Source organism: Poeciliopsis prolifica, unplaced genomic scaffold, assembly GCF_027474105.1.
Source record: "Poeciliopsis prolifica strain line A6 unplaced genomic scaffold, Auburn_PproV2 SCAFFOLD031, whole genome shotgun sequence".
NCBI lineage: Eukaryota > Metazoa > Chordata > Actinopteri > Cyprinodontiformes > Poeciliidae > Poeciliopsis > Poeciliopsis prolifica.
Genome location: NW_026562406.1, coordinates 5,742,342 through 5,761,114, shown reverse-complemented (window position 1 = coordinate 5,761,114; position 18,773 = coordinate 5,742,342). Strand labels below are relative to the sequence as shown.

At 40.0% G+C, this 18,773-nt stretch overlaps 2 protein-coding genes across 3 annotated transcripts; one reads left to right on the top strand and one right to left on the bottom strand.

The window, feature by feature from the left end:
* Positions 1-1,089: 1,089 nt before the first annotated feature.
* slc7a4 (solute carrier family 7 member 4) lies at positions 1,090-9,057 on the top strand. Its single transcript, XM_055050849.1, has 5 exons — positions 1,090-1,210; positions 2,739-3,802; positions 3,904-4,610; positions 4,730-4,838; positions 6,946-9,057. Exons 2-5 carry the CDS (start codon positions 2,821-2,823, stop codon positions 7,161-7,163), a joined length of 2,016 nt encoding a protein of 671 aa, XP_054906824.1. The 5' UTR covers positions 1,090-1,210; positions 2,739-2,820; the 3' UTR covers positions 7,164-9,057.
* Positions 9,058-10,775: 1,718 nt separating this feature from the next.
* drc1 (dynein regulatory complex subunit 1 homolog (Chlamydomonas)) lies at positions 10,776-18,264 on the bottom strand. 2 transcript variants are annotated; one of them, XM_055050477.1, is made up of 16 exons: positions 18,085-18,262; positions 17,913-17,982; positions 16,755-16,867; positions 16,464-16,653; positions 16,236-16,373; positions 15,373-15,459; positions 15,148-15,270; positions 13,930-14,057; positions 13,724-13,855; positions 13,262-13,640; positions 13,081-13,170; positions 12,897-12,980; positions 12,720-12,820; positions 11,295-11,447; positions 11,131-11,216; positions 10,776-10,856 (listed from the first exon to the last, which is right to left on the bottom strand). In XM_055050477.1, the coding sequence occupies exons 2-16, from the start codon at positions 17,967-17,969 to the stop codon at positions 10,840-10,842; spliced, it is 1,878 nt and encodes a 625-aa protein (XP_054906452.1). In that variant the 5' UTR covers positions 17,970-17,982; positions 18,085-18,262; the 3' UTR covers positions 10,776-10,839. The 2 variants fall into 2 exon arrangements, with proteins under 2 accessions (XP_054906452.1, XP_054906451.1); XM_055050476.1 differs by lacking the exon at positions 10,776-10,856 and having other exon boundaries at positions 10,904-11,216; positions 18,085-18,264.
* Positions 18,265-18,773: the final 509 nt, after the last annotated feature.

The window sequence follows — 18,773 nt, the reverse complement described above, 5'->3', positions numbered from 1 at the left end:
TTAAAATTTGGTAGAAGGCAAGTTTAAATCGTAGTTTCTATGGAGAAACTACATATAAAGGTATTTAATTATTTTTTTTATGCAGGGAATTATTGTTTACTCTTGCTGCTTGACATAGAGTAGCATTTGCAGCAGATCCGTGTTTATTTAACAAGTCACATCACATTTTTGGCTCAGTCAGTCTGGTTTTCTTCCTGTGTCCTGGATGGGTTTCTCTGTGAAAGCCATGCATCCTACTCTGTGTAGGCTATTGTAAACTCTGGGGTTCCACAAGGGCCAATGCTTGGTTCGTTATTTTCTTTTCACATTGAGTGAGGCTTGTGTTCAAAACCTGGAAGTAATTTTTGATTCTGACTTCACCCTGGACTCTATTAATAATTAATCACACAATTGACCATAAAAAAGGGTATGTGAGCATGCAAGTTTGCACAGTTGTGATGGAGGAGACGGGCTTTTTTGTGCATTTAATTAAAGTGTTTCAAATATCTAGTATTTTGGTAGGGTTCTAGACTTTAGAGCAACAGTGCCCTGGTTGGTACTGGATGGTGGTAGTTGGTACTCTCCCTGGTGGTAGTTGCAACATTTTCAACATGTCAATGTTCTTTTTAGGCCTTCTAAAGAGCCATCATATGATCCATGTGCGTTAAGCCATGGAGAGAACTAAAACATGAAGGATGGGGGTCCTCGAGGACCGACTTTGGGCACCACTGCTTAGAGTGTCAATATACTAATTTAAATTAATTTAATTTTTATTATTCATTAAATTGTGGCACATTTTCTCTCAATGTTGTCCTAATTCGCATTGGTCAAATAATGCACAGTCTATAGATTCAATGCATTTCATTTTCCATTTCAGTTACTTTTTTATTTCAATTACCACTTCTACTAATATGAGCCATGTTTATTATATTGTTACATTTCTTCGTAAGGGTTGTGTACACATCAGTAAGGGCCCGGATGCCCTGCATGTTGGTTCTCTTTAATATGGGTGGGGCACAGTGCTCTCCCGTTGATCTGTTCAAAATAAATGAATAAATAAATAAATAAGGTGCCTGTCCCTTTAAGAAGCAGCGCAGGCAGCGCTCGTTGGTTTTTATTCCACGGCGATGCACCTTCTGCTCCATCACCAGACGATGCGCCCGGCTAACTTGTGAGACACGGCGCTACGTTCAGGAGCCGCAGCAAAGATGGCAGGCTCAAAGCAACAAGGGTACGCACTTCTGTGTTTCTGCTGATGCTTCTCCTTGTTTGTCTTGTTCTCCTTGTTTGTCTTGTTATGAAAATGGGGGCCGAGAGGGAGTGGAGGTGGTGGTGGGGGGCGGAAGGGGGCTCAAACAAACAGTCACACCTGACTCGCGACTGGTTGACTCGCGCGGAACAGGAGAGAGCGAGTGAGGTGCGCTCTTTTCCATTTTGTTATAAATTTTTAATGTGGCATTTAAGACAAAGCCTGTTCCATTCGCTGTAGCGTGGCGCACCTTTTAGCCAGGGACGGATGTTGCTAATAGACGTAATTTCACGACGCGCTGCCGCTTTATGACGGCGCTCCGGTTTCTCGTCGGGAACTAAGCGTTACGTAACCATCAGGGAGGCATCCTGCTGTCGCCATATGTTCATCGAGGCCAGAAATCAGATGATGTTGCGATGTTGATGCTGGAGGGTTTTGTTTTTGTTTTTTGTTTTTGTTTTTTTGTTAACGCAAGCGGATGAATAATCCTTATTGGTAACAAAACAAGGAATAGACACACTAAGCAAAGAGGGGGAAATCTAATTTCACACCTGAGCGATGCCTTTTAGATGACGTGGACCGGTGAGAGGAGCGCAAGAGCCTGCATCCGCTGTGTGCTCCTCCGTTTTCCACACACACAGGCGGAAATGAAACAATGCACGTATAAAATCCACGAGAACAACAGAGGAGCTTCTGGTATAAGCAAGTACACTTGGAGACATTGTTTCGACAGAATAAAAACATCATGTGTTGAAGGGGTTTTGCTGCTGGTATGCAACTCTTATAAAGTTCATAATGCACCTGGCTAAATTAAATTTTTTATTTAATTTACGCTGATATATATTTTTTTTAGCATTTTGCTGCTGATATTTATTCACTAAGTGATAATTTACTTGTACTCCTCACAATGTAGGTCATCTTGATCTATAGGGGCATTGTAAGATCTGACCTTTGGGGCTGATCAGCCTCCCGTGAGCAGCTGACAGCCCCTGGCTGTTCAACATCTTAATGCTTAACAATGTATTGCTTAGATGTTTTGTCTTTTAAAAACCTTTTGAGATGAGCTAATGTTTTCAAACAACCGCTGGGGATGGTCCACCAGCCCGCCTGCGATCCTGCCTGGACAAACTTTGTTGCTTTTGCATGGCATTCAAATTGAAATCAGAATGAAAGCTGCATATTAGCGCTTTCATCGTGAGTTGGAGAATCAGCCACGTGGAATAAACAGTCGTTTTAAACTGTTACCATTTCTAGTCTCTCACATAACCTAGGTAAAACAGTCTAGGTAAATGTATTGCTTGGGAACAATGAAGCTTTGCAAAGCTTGTTTGCAAAGCAAACAAGCTTTTTAGCGATGTGAAGATGATATTTTGACTAAAAACAAAAATCGCCACAGTTTATATTTCAAAAGTTTTCTTGTTCCTAAAGTGACACATACAGTTTTGTTCTGAAAACACACACCGTCCCGTATTGTTTTTGTTCTAATGTGCGAATTTCCTTTGTTTTGCAGGTTATCTTCGTAAGTAGTTAACGGATCCAGTCTGACAGCTACATCACCCACCCACTCCACTGACCTGTCTAACACTTTAGCCATGGCAACTTGTTCGACGGGTTGTGCGCCAGCTGTGCGCCTTTGTCAAAGACTGAACCGGCTCAAGACACTCGATGGTGACATGATGGCGACTTCACTGAAACGCTGCCTCTCCACGCTGGACCTGACTCTGATGGGTGTCGGTGGCATGGTTGGCTCTGGCCTTTATGTCCTGACAGGAACGGTGGCTAAAGACACGGCAGGACCAGCTGTCATCATATCCTTTGTTTTTGCAGGTATCGCTTCTCTTCTGGCTGCCTTCTGTTATGCTGAGTTTGGAGCACGCATCCCAAAAACAGGATCTGCATATATGTTTACCTATGTGTCAGTGGGAGAAGTGTGGGCCTTTCTCATTGGGTGGAATGTGATTCTGGAAAACATGATTGGTGGTGCTGCTGTAGCACGGGCCTGGAGTGGCTATCTGGACTCAATTTTTAACCATGCTATCCAGAACTTCACAGAAACACACATCATGCAGTGGAATGTGCCCTTCCTTGCCCATTACCCTGACCTCCTGGCTGCAGGAATCCTTGTATTTGCCTCAGTCTTCATTTCCTTTGGAGTTCAAGTATCCTCTTATCTGAACCACATCTTCTCCACCATCAGTATGGGTGTCATTGCTTTCATCTTGGTCTTCGGCTTTGTGCTTGCCGATCCTGCCAACTGGAGCCAGGAGCAAGGTGGCTTTGCGCCTTACGGGATGTCAGGGATCCTGGCAGGATCAGCCACATGCTTCTATGCTTTTGTGGGCTTTGATGTGATTGCTTCCTCCAGCGAGGAGGCAAAGAATCCTCAGAAGGCTGTTCCCATTGCCACTGCTATCTCTCTTGGACTTGCGGCTACTGCCTACGTCCTGGTCTCCTGCGTGCTCACATTGATGGTACCCTGGCGTACCCTGGACCCTAACTCGGCCCTGGCAGATGCTTTCTTTCGCCGTGGCTACAGTTGGGCAGGAATTGTAGTGGCTGTCGGCTCCATCTGTGGTGAGTATGAGCATTTGCAAAAAAGTAAAATATGAAGTAGTGCATCATGCTTTTCGGTGCTGTATTTTGATAAATACTATTTTTTTTCCTTTTTTTATTAGCCATGAACACTGTGCTTCTCTGCAATCTCTTCTCCCTTCCTCGGATTGTGTACGCCATGGCAGAGGACGGATTGTTCTTCTCCATTTTCGCCAGAGTCAATCCCGTCACCAAAGTTCCAGTCAATGCCATTCTAGTATTTGGAATCCTTATGGCTTGCATGGCTTTGATCTTTGACCTAGAGGCGTTGGTTCAGTTCCTGTCTATCGGGACTCTCCTTGCGTACACCTTTGTGGCCGCAAGCGTTATCGTGCTCCGCTTCCAACCAGAGAAGACCAACTCCAAAGATGCCACCACCACAACTCCTGGCATCAACGCAGAGGTGTCCCCTGCTCCCTCAGAGTCACAGACCATAACTGAAGACAGCGAGGAGCCCAAGCAGTACGAGTCCTTCTCTGACAAACTCCAGTTGGTGGAGAGGCAGAAGACGAGAGAGCAGCGTGGGGTGGGGCACCTGAAGGCCTACTGGGAACCCTACTTAGACAGGCTGCTGGGAGACTGTGAACCAGGCGAAGTGGTGGCTTTCTGTGTGATGACCCTGATTGTGAGCTCAGTATCCCTCTGTGCCGTGCTGGAGTTTGGAAATGAACAGCTACAGTTCCCAGTCTGGTGTTTCACAATGCTTCTGGTGATTTTTGCCTTAGCTTATGTTCTTAGCCTGGCACTTATATGGATTCATGAGCCACAAAGAAACAACCTAACATTCCAGGTGAGCTTTCATTCATGCCATATGTTAATTTTAGCATGCAATTTATTTATATAAGGCAACATATAGTAAAACTGTATTTCTTATGACCAGAGAATGAGATAAGTTTTCTTGTTGTGTAGGTACCTTTGGTGCCACTGACTCCTGGTGCCAGTATTCTCTTCAACGTATTCCTGATGATGAAGCTAAGCCTCCTGACCTGGATTCGATTTACAGTGTGGATTGCTATAGGTAAAATGGCACCAGCATCAGAACAAAGGAAGAATGTTCAATAGAATAGGAAGAATGTTTGATTACGTTGGTTTTAGATAATTTTATAAAAAAGTGTGACAAGCTTACTGTTGCTGTTTCAAATAATTAATACCAATGCAGCATAAAAAATGTAACATTGATTATTATCTACAAAATGTGTTCACTATTGATTTAAATGTAAAACTAAATCAATCAAAACAAGACTTACCTGCTAAATTTGTTTTTTGCTTTGTATGCTAATTTATACACAGACTTTAGCAACCAAAAGCTAAAGTAGCACATCTCACATAAACATTAGCTACAGCTAAACATATGAGGAGGGCAGAGTATCAAAATACCAGATATATCAAACGTAATCTGAAATTATTTATAATTACTATATGTCTCATTATAATAGGAGAGAAGAACCTGAAGGTTTAGCTTCTACTTACTTCAGAGGGCAGACCACCAGGACCCTCCGTCTTGCTTTTTGGTTCCAGCCAGCGAACCATTCCGCCACCCATTCGTCGTTTTTCAGACCACTTAGTCTCTTGTGCTGCTCAAAAATGCACAATGTGTCTATAAATAATTTGGGGATATTATAAGGAAGTGCTGAGATGTACCGTTTTCCACCGAACTAACGTATTTGCCACTTCGGCACAAGCACAGTGAGAAACGTTTAGAGTAGGGATGTCAAAGTCAAATACACAGAGGGCCAAAAAAAAAACAAATTTGCTACAAGCCGAGGGCCGGACTGGTTCTACGTTTACTAAAATATGTTGAAATGATTGCACATAGCTTGTTGAACCAAGACCTAACACATTGTAGATTATTTAATAATTAAATAAATAAAGCAATATTTTCTTATGGGTCTGTCAGTAATTTCAAGTGAAACCATTTTTCAACAGGCAAACAGACAAAAGCAAACTTCCTTCAAAGAAAAATGGCATGTTCTGTACATTAAAAAAATAAAGCAGCAAAAATTTTTATTGTTTTGAAAAACTAAATATGTTTCTTAATATCAAGATAAATACATCAATTAAAGTACAAGCATTATAAACTGAAAATGCATTTTTGTGCTGCTCTATGATGTCCATATTCTTGTCTTTGTGTGTTTGAGAAGCTTGATAGTGCCTTCTTAGATTATATTCTTTCATTACAGCCAAACTATCTCCACACAGAAGACTTACAGGCAGTGATGGCATAGTTACTTTGAAAAAGTAACTTTAATCATATTACTGATTACTCTGGCTCTGACCCCACAATATTACTTTTAAGAGTTACATTAAAAGTAACTATTTTAGTTACTTTCAGCAGCTGCTAACGATAGTGGTCCACCACCTGTGAAAATCATATTGATCTTTGTCAATACTTAATTGCAAGTTATTTTATAAGAATTACGTCAACAATGTGTCTCCACTTATATGGTTGAACTGAAGGGGAGATTGTTTAATGGCTACAACAGTAGAAAAAAAAACTTTTGTAATTTGCGTGTGGTTTTGTGTGTTTCTGTTGTCTGAAAAACAATAAATAGGATTTTAGACCCCTCTGATAGCTGATGAACAATGAAGCCGCTTGTGCGTACTGCAGTGACTTCGCGGGGAACCGTTGCATTGTGGGGAATGTAGTGCTAAGGCCAGCGGGCCGGTTCTAATAGTAATTAAATATCATCTAGGGGACCATAAACAATTAATTCCGGCCCGCAGTCCTTGACTTTGACATATGTGGAGTACCTGCTCATATATATATATGACGTCCTTTGATTAAACTAATTTATCTTCGGTGTAATTCCAATACCGAAAAATTCACTTTATACCAGGCGAGTCTCTCTCACCTGAGAATGTGCCTTCAAATAATTTTAACAATGTTCCTGTAGAAGATTCATTATTTATAACTTATAAGTCTGAAATATTCTTCCATCCATTATCTAACACACTTATTCTTGCACACACACATTTACACCTTAGGACAATTTAGAGAGACCAATCAATCAATTAATCAATGCCGAGTTTTAGCAAAACCTGGGTTTGGATAGTAACCTGTGCTCAGTGTTCTCATGGTTTAATCATGACTTCCAGTGACATGTCTCCCACTGCCCTGTTCCCAGGTCTCCTTGTGTATTTTGGCTACGGTATCTGGCACAGCAAAGAGGGATTGAGGGAGCTGCAGCCCAAAGACATGGCCGCCCGCTATGTGGTGCTACCCAGCGGCAGCCTGGTGGAAACGGTGCAGTCCGTTCAGCCCGACGGTCAAGTGGTCACCTCTGCGCACCAAATCAGCTCTTCTGCTGCCCCGACAGCCGCCGAGGCTGCTGGGAAGAGATAATGTGTGACCATTCTGAGTCATCATCTCTACTGCCTGGTTTTTGTCTGTTGTCTCCCACGCATACTGTATTATTAGTGTACTTTCTGTGTCTCTCTCCCGGCTCAACAGCCTGTACTCATTACTCTGCTAAAGTATCTACAAGATAGGATGGGAGGCATTGTCTTTTGGTTGAGCACATTTATATATGTTATAAGAATCAAAAGTGCACTAGAGATATTTATCACTGCCCTAGGAACATGACATGCTTTTTTCTTTCTTGCAGTCTCGCCAGCTTTGTCCAGATCCATGTTCATACTGTGTTTGCGTTATTACTAAAGACTTTTAATTTTCACTTTTCTGCTTTTAAGAGTGGAGCTGGGAATTTTGGTATATTTCAAAGGAACAAAAACGTTCAGGAGAAATGTATGATTTGTGCTTGTAAACTGTAGCCCTGTTTTGGAAGAGTACAGTTTCATATCTGATTTTTTTGCTATCCAGCCTAGTTTATGTATAACTACGAGAAACGCTCATGAAATAAGGTACTGCATACTGTAGATGAAAAGAATAATGACAATTCATTGGTAGCTTTTTACCATTTTAAAAAAATCTTTTTTCCCGTTATTTTGGCAAAGAACTGCATATTTTAACTTTTCTTTCCCCTTGCAATTTCCATACATGCTGCATAAATATGTTTAAATATTTATAATTTAAATAATGTACGCCCTCTTAAGACTCTTGTAGGCACAAAGGAGTTTCTCATTATTTTTCTCCTAGTCTATAAAATATAATGTATACTTATTTTTCTATAAACACCATTCTGATTTTTAACTGTTTCATTATTACCTGTTTGTATCTTTGTTCATCGCTACTCCTGCATTGTATTATTTACTTACATTTGTGGCTTTATTAATCTCTATAAGATATTTACTTTTAAATGGCCTGGACTCGTCCATTTCTTCCTTAATTTTCTAAATCTCATCCCATGACCTTCTCTTGTGTCCCTGATCCCCAGCATGTGATCAGCCTCTCTCCCATGCCTCTCCTCACCGCAGCCTTGACTTCTTCTTGTTTTTATCCCATTGCCACAGCATGGTTTGTCAAAGTCCATAAAACTGAGATCATGTCTCCATATTCTATATACGCGAGTTCATGGACGCACACAGTTATTCACAGGGATCTCTTACGCATAACTATTAGTAGGCAGGCATTATGTCCCCGTCCCGTCTCTCCGAGGCCTCCGTAATCCGTCAGATTTGCAGTAGTCCCTGTCGCCGGTCTGCCTCCTGACCCAGATAAGAAAAAGCCGTAGATGTGAGAATGCTCCCATGACACGGCGGCAACATTCACTTTATTTTTGCGCTTGTGGTCATTAATTTGACATCACATCACATTCGTAGAAGCACCAAGAAAGATGTCAGCTCTACTGTTACTGATTTCTCTTTGCTTTTGCATGTTACAATAGAAACCAATGGCCTTAAAACATGTTACACATCTTATCTCCAAAGCTGATTTACTTATTTATTTGCCTGACGGATGAAGAACGTTATCTAATCATCATCATTCAACTAAAGAATCCAAATATAGATTGTAGAAAGCATTTTGGTGTAAGATTAGGAGGAATTTTATACAACTTTGCACAGATTTGTCCAGTAGTTTTGTTTCATAGCTAATGCTTTTGGTGTTGGGGTCAGTGACAATATATTTATACTGTGGTGCTTTTTTTAAGCTGAACATTATCACGACTCTTTCTCTCCTTTTGTGCCCTGATGCACAAATATCAGCGACTAGACTTTTCTTACACCTAAATGTCATTGTACTTTGCATAAGCACATGCAAATCACAGATTCCTGTCATAATGTTTGTTTGTGTAAAATGCAAAAAGGACAAAAAAATAAATAAATGTTTTGAAGCAGCATTAAAAACCATTGGTGCATTATTAATAGATGAGAATGAGAATTTACATCACATCAATCAATCACATAATTTACATAGTAAGAGTTGCTATGTGTTCCTGGTTTGTTTCAAGACATTAACAAGAAATAAGAGCAAGACACCAGTGAACATATTTATTTAGATAATAATAATAATAATGAGGAGGAGGAAGTAAGGAACCTGTTAGAGTTATGTATAACCATTTTGTACCCCCCTGTCAATACTTCATAGAGGTAGATTTTGGGTACAAATAAAGCAGCAAGTCCTCATAGGTATGTCTCTATCAGTTTTACATTATTTTTTTATGATTAATTTCTGATTTTTAGCACAGATTAAACCCTTTAGATGCTTCATTTTATATGCTTTCTGTTTATATTTATTTTCTGTAACTCCAGTTTTTTTGTGTGTTATTTATTTTTTATCCACATACTTATTTAAATAATTGCTGGGTCTTTGTGTGATTTGTTTTACTTTTGGTTTTTGTTTTGTCATTTATTTGGTTTGTGTTGCTGGTGTTCATTTGCCAACTTTGATTTGATTTGATTTGAAACATCTAGTTTCAAGTCCAGCCACAGAATGTAAATTACATCTGGGTCTGGGCCAATCTAAAACAGGAAGACGTTTTGAAAGTGCGTGGCTTTGATGCTAACATCTCTATGTTTCGCTCTCGGGATTGAGTTCAGAATAATGTGGCTGAAGGCCAAAAATGTCAATTTTTCTCCCATTTGACTAGAGGTTTTGTGCAAAGCTGCAAAAGTGGATTCATATGAATTTCTTTTAACTTTCACTTTCTTCTTACCACTCTTCAAGAGATTTATGGAGTGCAATGACTGCATTTTTCCATGAGCAGATCCTCCAACCTGAGCTAGGAATCTCTGCAGCTCCTCCATGGTCCCACATGGTGAAGTCATAGAACATCTTTGACCTAAAACAGTTCATTTTATGTCAACGTCAGTCCCAGCTCCATTCATAAGCCTCTAAATAGTTCTATGTTTACACTTTACTCACCAGATACATCAAGATATAGTGTGAAAGTTCAAAGTTTGAAAATCCTCAGTTTATCCAAAGAGGCAATATCTTTTTGCATCACCATTTGCTATGCGTGAAGTTGACATTTCCCCAGTAAGAAAGTAATCAGAGGAGCAATGAAAGGAGACCAGAACGCAGGACACAAACGCTGAGGTATCATGGAAACACGCCACCATGGAAACTAACACTGGCTACTCTTTACCGACAGCAAACACAGTGACACAGACACCTGCGTCTTATGTCTTTGTGTGACACTCAAGGTTGAGTGAGTTGCTGTGTACTCAGCACCATGTGATTCATCCGCTCTGCAGGCCGTTCTTTCACACACGTCCAGGTTTGCTTGAGAAATCAATCAGATGACCTGAAAGCGAAAACGTGCCGTTCATGACTGTCCCCCATTTAGTAGCATTACAACAATGTATTATGAACGGATTATCTGCTTGAATGCATTCACGCTTTTGGGGTTTGTTAGTTTTTTTTTTTGTTTCTGTGTCTTGAAATAAGAAAACAGAATTGATTTATATTAGTGTCTGACATCTCAGAGCTCAGCCACAAGCGATTTAACAACGCGAGCTCGAACCACCACTCACAGCTATTTTTTTAAATACCACATATTGTATGGAATGTTGCAGACGAGACCTTTTTGAGATGTCATAAAAACAACACAAAGCATCAGTAAGTACGTTCTTTATTTGAATAAAAACTTCACAGCAATACACCACTCATGTCGATAATGTCATTTCTTCAGGTAACCTGTGAGAGAAAACATGGGCAGGGTTAAAACCGCATGTTTCAAATATCCTGAAGCACTTTCAACAAGGGATGTCCCAATCCAATCTCAAATGCTGCAATATGGCCTTAGCTCCACCATTTTTAAACATGCATTTTGCTTTAAATGTGAATTCACATTCACATGTCGGTGTTGCTAAGTGAGAGCCCAGTTACAACCTTTAAGGCAGTGCTAAAAACAGACCAAAGCAAACATGTCTTCCTGGAGGCGAAGTATAATAAACAGAAGCAGACATACTGTCAATATTCAAGCGCAGCTCTGTGTTCTTGTCCTTCAGACTCTCCTGCTTCTGGACTAGCTCAGAGATGTCCGTCAGCACAGCGCTAGAAAACACACAGACACATCCCCCCAAAAAATTCTTCATTACAGATACATGTTTTCTACCCGAACGTGCCACTTACTGGTACTGGTTCAGCGTTCTCGACGTGGATTCCCACAGTTTGACTCTCTCCTCTGGGATGATATTGCCAAGGCTCTCCCAATACGCTGCATCCTTGGAAGAATCCCGCGCGTGTGCGAGCCACAGTCTGGAAAGTTCCTGGGCTGAGCTCGTCCTAAAAGAATAGCATGAAGAGGACAGCATTGGATGTAGTTGAAGAAGCAAAACAGAGATTTCATCTGATCTTTTATACACATTTAAATCTTCAAATCTTCAAAAACAAAAAATGGTCCAGCTGGACTTTTTGACTCATCGCAATCTGGTCAAAATGCCTAAACACGGATTGCATCCCTTAATCTTTAAGATATGGATGCTTTTATGACCTTGCTATGTTCAAAAGTTGCTCACTTTGATTCCTGTCAATACACGTCAGATATCCTTTAAATATCATCTCATTTGTAACGTTTGGGAATTCAGGATGCTTCCAAAAAAGTCACTTGTGATCAAGTCTAAACTAGAAATAGTGGTTAATACAACCTTGTCTCTTTGTCCAGTAGGTTGATTACATGTTCGAAACTGAAAATACTGCTTTAGTTTTCTTTTCTTTTCTTTTTTCTCATGAGATTAAAGAGTGCGACATAATAATAGATCCCATTTTTTCCTAGCTGGCTGTGCAATGCGACAATCCATCTCTGACTGACTGATGAGTGATGGCAATGTCTCGTCTCCCAGAGTGCAGCAACCCCACTACTAAAACGTAGGAACACATAATATTAGTCCTGGCTTCTCTCTGTGTAGGCTTTCAGTGTTCTTTAGTAAAAAAAATTAAAGCTTTTATTATTAGCCGTTAAAGTTTTCCATGTGCTCCTTCACACTCCGGTCAGAGGACTGTCGTCAACCAACCAATTTGTCTTAGATTCTCCAATATCTAACCTAAAATATGAAAGCGGATCGAGACCAGAAATACTGAACAGTTTTCTGGGCAGTACAGGATTAGCTGAGCCTGTTCAGATATTTAGCTCAATGCTGAAAACAAATTTTTATTCCTCGCCTTTTAATTCCGGCTGAATCTGAGACAGATTCTTTCATTACGTTTATTAGTTCTTTTAATATCCTTGCATTTATTTAGTTTTGTGTTATTTCACGGATTCTAACCTCTGCTGGCAAGATTTGTAGAATTGCATGCAATTCAGTGCACAACTGTAAAGAGATTAATTGCTTACAAGAAGTCTGATTAAAATAACTTTTAAAAGAAAATGTGACTCGTCAACTTTTTAACAATGTCTGTCATTTGCTGCAGTTAACGATGCATGTCTTTTTCTTACAGAGGGCTCCCTAAAATTGAAAGAGTTACTCCTTTAGTTGGAACTTTGACAGACTGAGACTGATTGATTTCTAATATGTTAAAACAGTTCAGCACAGATTCACGTTGCTGCAGCGCTCTTACCTGAAACTTTGCTGCTCAAGAAAGCTTTTCAGAGCACAAAGAACGTGGTTAGGGTGGATGAGGTCCGACGAAATGCTCGTCACGCTGTCCCTGTGCGATTGCTGGGAGAATTAACAGATAGTTTTCAGCAAGGTCGATGCTGCAGGAAACCCAAAGAGCTCTTCATCTGTCACTCACCCCAGTCTGCTCATTCTGCTGATCCTTGTACCTCAACAGGAAATCCGTCAACTTGGGCAAATCCCTTTCGTCAATACCCAGAGTCTAGAATGGAACCGAGATGGCATGTCTTCCTGATCACGTCTCGTGCCAGGCTGGAATATTTGTGATGAAAGTGATTCGAAGCAGCTGAATGTGTGCTTACGTAAAGGATAGATCCCAGCTTTACTCCAGTCTGTTCCTCGGTCACCAGAGGAGCCAGCAGCTTCAAGATCTTGGCTTCCATCAAGAAGTCCTGCTCGGGAAAAAACAGGAACATTTACGGCTCAACGTGTCTGTGCTTTGACATTTTCTTTGCCATCTTAAAAACCAAATTAGTAACCAACCGTTTCATTACACAGCAGCTCCCTCAATTCTTCCTGCATCTCCTCGGTCAGCTTCTCGTCCTCCCATTCGGGGCTGCTGTCGATGAACTGTAATTCCTCTTCCGTGCTCCCTGTTGTATCCAGATTCTCGACGTAAGATTCAGCCGGACTCTCCGCTGACCGAATCTGTGTCTGGACTATCTCTCTTCTTGTCTTCCAGGGCCGGAAGGGACTGGAGAGCAGCAGTAGGTTCAAATCCGTCTGCTTCTCGGGTGAACCGTAGAGCTGCTGGGAGATCACCGAGTCTATCGCCAAAGCCCTCTGTGCTAAGTGCTTTACCTCTTCTTCAATCATCAGCCACACCTCCTCAAAACGTCTTGCATCAGCAACAGCAAAATGCCTGCAAATAGAAACAAATTCAGTCAATAAAACAACAAATAAACAGGTCTCGAGAGGCAGAGCAGCACAGAAAATCTGACTCACTTCACTTGGTTTTTAATGCGTTCATGCTTCTCGGTGTAGTGTGAGTAATCTGTCAAAGCAATACTCTGCTTTATAAATTTTTTCTGGTGGTCGATGTAGATATTCTTCAGCTTTTCTATCTCTCTCGCCTCCCTGGAAACACAAAGCAGTCGATGTATAACAGCATGTGCAACCTAGGTTTCAGCATGGAAGAGGAGCCGTGCTACCTGGTGATCCTGCCTTTGATATTTTTCAATGTGGTGAGAAGTATTTCTTGCTTTTCCATGTACATGTGTTTTTTCATCTTCAGGGGTAAGTTGCTGTTTGCGTTTTTTTTCTGTTCTCTCTCTTGGGCCTGCAAAGCAAAGAAGACGGCCGCTTAAGCCGCGAGTCAAGTCGTATAAACCTTTTCACCACTGACAGGTAAGCGACATAACAATGACAATTTCACAGTGGTCCTTTTCACACACTTTTTACGGCTCTCATAAAGGCTTTTGGAAAGTCCTCTTCCACGACGTACTATGAAATAACTCTCTGGTACCGTGACATCCAGGATCATGCCACCGGCTCATTGTAATTCCAAGGTGAAGTAACAACGAAATGAAAGAGTTTCTTGTTAGCTTAACCATGGTTGTTTTTCTATTTTCAGAACTCGCTGGACCTCACAGGCGGTTCTTGCACCTTTACGTTCATTCCTGTTTCCTGCTTCAAACTTAACTTTCAGAGTAAAGTCAGGTAAAAGCAATTCCTGTGATCTGCGAAAACTTCTGATTTGAATTTCATAGAACCTCAAAAAAGCTAGACTTTAATAATCTTAAAGGAGTATTAATCATTGTCCACACAGTCTGTTTTTATTTTTATGCTGTTTTTCACCTTAAGTCTGTTGTTTGCTATTAAATTATTTCCTGACACTACTAGAGATAAGCTCCTACAGCCATTCAGTTGCAAAGGAAATGTCAATATTGTGATTTCCTTCAGCACGTATGCATTGATAATTGACAGGTCTCATTATTGCTCCTCTGTTTCAGTTCAATGAAAATTCAAAAATATATTATCCCAAAGGGAAAATAAAGGTTGTAACTCATATTATCCAAGAATCTTCAGAGAGTTGTTGTGGACATAGTGATGCTGTGAACAGGTAGGATCTCCTGTAGCAGTCAATACGAGTAACAGCCCAAACATCCAATGTCTCAACCCAAACAAATTATGAACACAAGTCAACAAAAGGAACAAATCAGAACTAATATATCAGAGCTACTTCAACATGTTGCCACCACAAATAGGGAAGTTCTGGAATGAGTGGAAAATACTGCAAGTGGTGTAATAAGATGGCTCCATGATTATGGAAGTAAATGTATACCTCCAGATTGATTTTTGATACATTTTGAAATGATAACAACTGCAACAAGCAAGACTCTTTTACACTCTTCTGCCTTCCTACATACCAGAATTCTTGCGCATCTCTCATAATCCAAGGCATTGAAGACGTGATTGCTCTCTTGACCGATCTCGTGAACTTCTCTCTTGTATTCCTCCAATTTCTTTTTCCTCTCACTTAGCCTCTCGAGCTGGAATCAAAGTCATTCAGTGGTTCATTTAATGAAGGAAAATGAACAATATTGGACTTTTGTGTATGTGTGTGCTTCATCTCAAAGTGCAGTCATCCTGACCTCTTCATCCCAAAGTCTCTTCAGGTCTCGCTCCAGTTCTTCCTTGTCTTTTGTAAGCAGGATGCTTATTTCCTGCCTATGACGACTCTGCACAAACAAACACCCCCACGATCATTGGTGATAATTTACATTCTGGGGAGTTTACATAGACATTCTTCATGGGAATGAATACATTTTTTTCTATGATTAAAAAACAAAACCTCTGTGCATAAATTTGAATGTATTTTGAATTTTAAACACATGGATGGTTTAACACAGAAAACTCCTCTTTATTATTGTCCTTAGACACAATGCACCTCAATGATGCTCTCTTTTCCAGCCACTAACGAGGTTTTGGAATAATTCTGGTGGCATTTGACCAGTCTTACTGGCAAAAATGTTTGAGTTAGTTTAAACTGCTTCCATGACATACATCCCGCTTCAAAGCCAAGTCAAAACATTTTATACGGGCATCAATAAGGGCATTACGAAGGACCTTCAACAAGTTTGACAGTTAACATCAAGCTTCAGAAATTACCTTCTCAAAGTGAACTTTTGCTTAGGAGCAGATCAAGGCTATGTAAATAAAGAGTAGTGAAATACCCTGCTGAAATGATCCCAGAAATTTGCTAAAAAAAAAAAAAAAAAACAAAAAAAACAAAACAAAACAAAAAAACAAGCCATCAATGATATTACATTCATGCTCAAACAAGAGCGTATGTAAATATTTTGGTGGAATTGTAGAAAAAAAACTCGAGCAAACATAAAATAAACATAAATGGTCATTTTGTTTCTTGGTTAGCTCAATCCATCAGATGCCCGTGGCAGATTCAGGAGCTTTCACCAAACCATTCGAAGCTGCTTCTCTCAGAACTGGGTCCCACCTCAATTTGGGAGAGCTCCTCCCGGTAGATTTTGGTCATGAGCTTAATCTGGTCCTCCATCCGTGCAATCATCACATTAATCTCCTCCGTATTCTTCCTCAAGGTGCTCGCGTAGTTATCGTCTTGGAGCTTGAGAGCCTGTTCACCACAAAATGATCGAGTTCATAAATTTGGAAAAAAACAACAAAAAAAAAAACAAGAGAGCAGCAGATAACTGAATGGAGTTACCTGCAGAAGCTCATTTATGATGACTTTCTTATCATGTATAATAGTGGAATAAAGATGCTGCTGCTTCTTTAACGCTTTTTGCAGGTCTTCAGAGACCCCCTTCCGATTAATAAAGTTCTCAAATTGTCCTTTCTGTATTTCATCTAATTTTTCCTGGCTTGAGATTGCATCATTTTCCAGCATCACCAGTCTGATTGACGACAAAAACAAAAACACAATAATGGTTTGTGTGGTGATTTAACCTTGAGATACTGACTTAACCCACCTGCTGAATAAATGTAAAATAGTTACCTCTTTGCTTGAGCTTTGCCCCGCAGCCTCCTCTGCAGCACCATTTTGGCATCACATGCGATTTGAGTGTTTGTCACTAACGTGCTCAGATCTTTGTACAGAAGTTTTATCCTCTAAAAATAACAATGTTAGTGTTACATTAAGGCATGAAATGTTGTCTCTCAAAAATTCCAACCAAAACAAACTGAAAGATAATAAAGCAGGAAAAGTTTAGACAACAAACAGAAATAATAGTGTATTTAAGTGAGCACAGTGGAAGAACTGGCGAAAAAAAACATGCAAATCAAATATCAGACAGCAGCAATAATGTCACTGTAGGATACTTTTCAGATGCACTAATTAACATATTAAAAATTTCTTCTTCAAAGACTTATTATAGACAATGATGGCATACTTTGAAAAAGTAACTTCAATTGGATTACTAACTACTCCTTGAAAATGTAACTTAGTTAGATTACTCATTACCTGATTTACATTGAAAGTATTTTTTGTAGTTACTTTCAGCAGCTGCTAACAACAACACTCTGTCTCCTGTGAAAATTATATTGAGCTTTGCCAATACTTAATTGCAAGCTATTTTATAATAGTAACATCGACAATATATCTCCACTTATGCGGTCGAACTGAAGTGGCCATTGTCTAATGGTCACAACAGTACAAAAAAAAAAAAAAAACTTTCGTCATTTGTGCGTGTTTTTGTGTGTTTCTACTGTCTGGAAAACTATAAATAGGATTTTAGGATTTTTTGAAATAGCAACGTGTTAGATTACTCGTTACTGACAAAAGTGTTGAAATGTTCAACTCCAGGAAGTTTCCACAATGAGGCTGAAAACTGATCAGTGAGCAACAACACCATATGCCTTTCCAAGTTTTTTTTTTTTTTTTTTTTTTTTTACAAAAAAACATTTGTTTTTAGCACTAGTGAACTTTACTGTGAAAGTTGCAAAATAATTGCTGTTGCCAAATAGTGAGACACAGTTGCCAAATAGTGAGACATTGTTGTCAAAAAGTGAGACTCTGTTGCCAGGTAGTGAAATTCTGTTGCCAAGCAGTGAGATTCTGTTGCAGAATAAAGCATTTATGTGACCATAACGCCAAGCAAGTATGAAGTGTTAAAAATGACATCATACAGAAAACAAATGGTTTAAAAATGCAGACCTGTTCACTTTCTCTCTCCTGCTCCTCTCTTGTTTTACTTTCCTCTTTACCCTCCATCTTGAAGATTTTGCTGCAAGAAAATATGTTTTTTTGAAAAATGACCCAGTTCGACAGAACATGACCAATTTCGGGAATCAAAGCGAACAACTTCCGTTTTACGTGTTGAGTTTACCTGCTCGCTGCCTTACTGCCCAGCCACACAGGGAACCTCGCGCCTCTTCAGGGTTCACAGTAACTTCGTCCTTATTCACAACACGTCAAGTGAAATCTACTGAAAGCAGTTGTAGTAGAAACGAACAGCTCGTTTGTTTGCAAACTGTTTCTATGGCGACACAGAGCTACCAAAAACGGCGTCAAGTGCTGCGTTTAAAGGCCCTCGGAAATGTGCAAGAATGTAGATATCGCGAGTGCCAACCGGCTCTGTCTGCCTTATCAAACCTCGAACGCCTGAATTAGTGTGTGGAAACGATTTCACAGACCAGTTCACTGTCTTCTACCTGCTTTCAAAACCTGTTCCGACTCCGGCGGCATTGTTTAATGCTTTGAGACATGGGGAACGGGAATTTCGTCTTCAACAATTAATTGTTTATTTTCACTTATTTATTTTGTCTGTTGCCCTTTAAATCACCAAGACGACGAAGTACAACCCCAAAGACATCTATACTTTCGAAAACGTGAAAAATAAAAACTGTCGTGTTATATTTACGAGTTTTAAAGTAATATTTTTCTCCGGAAAGAAAAAAAAAAGAGGTAGACATGAAGATTCTTAATTATTATCTTGATAATTTTGAGCTGTAAGTCACTACTTGACTTTCAAAATCATAATATTCATTTCAAACAAGTGTTGGCTGTTCTGTTGCA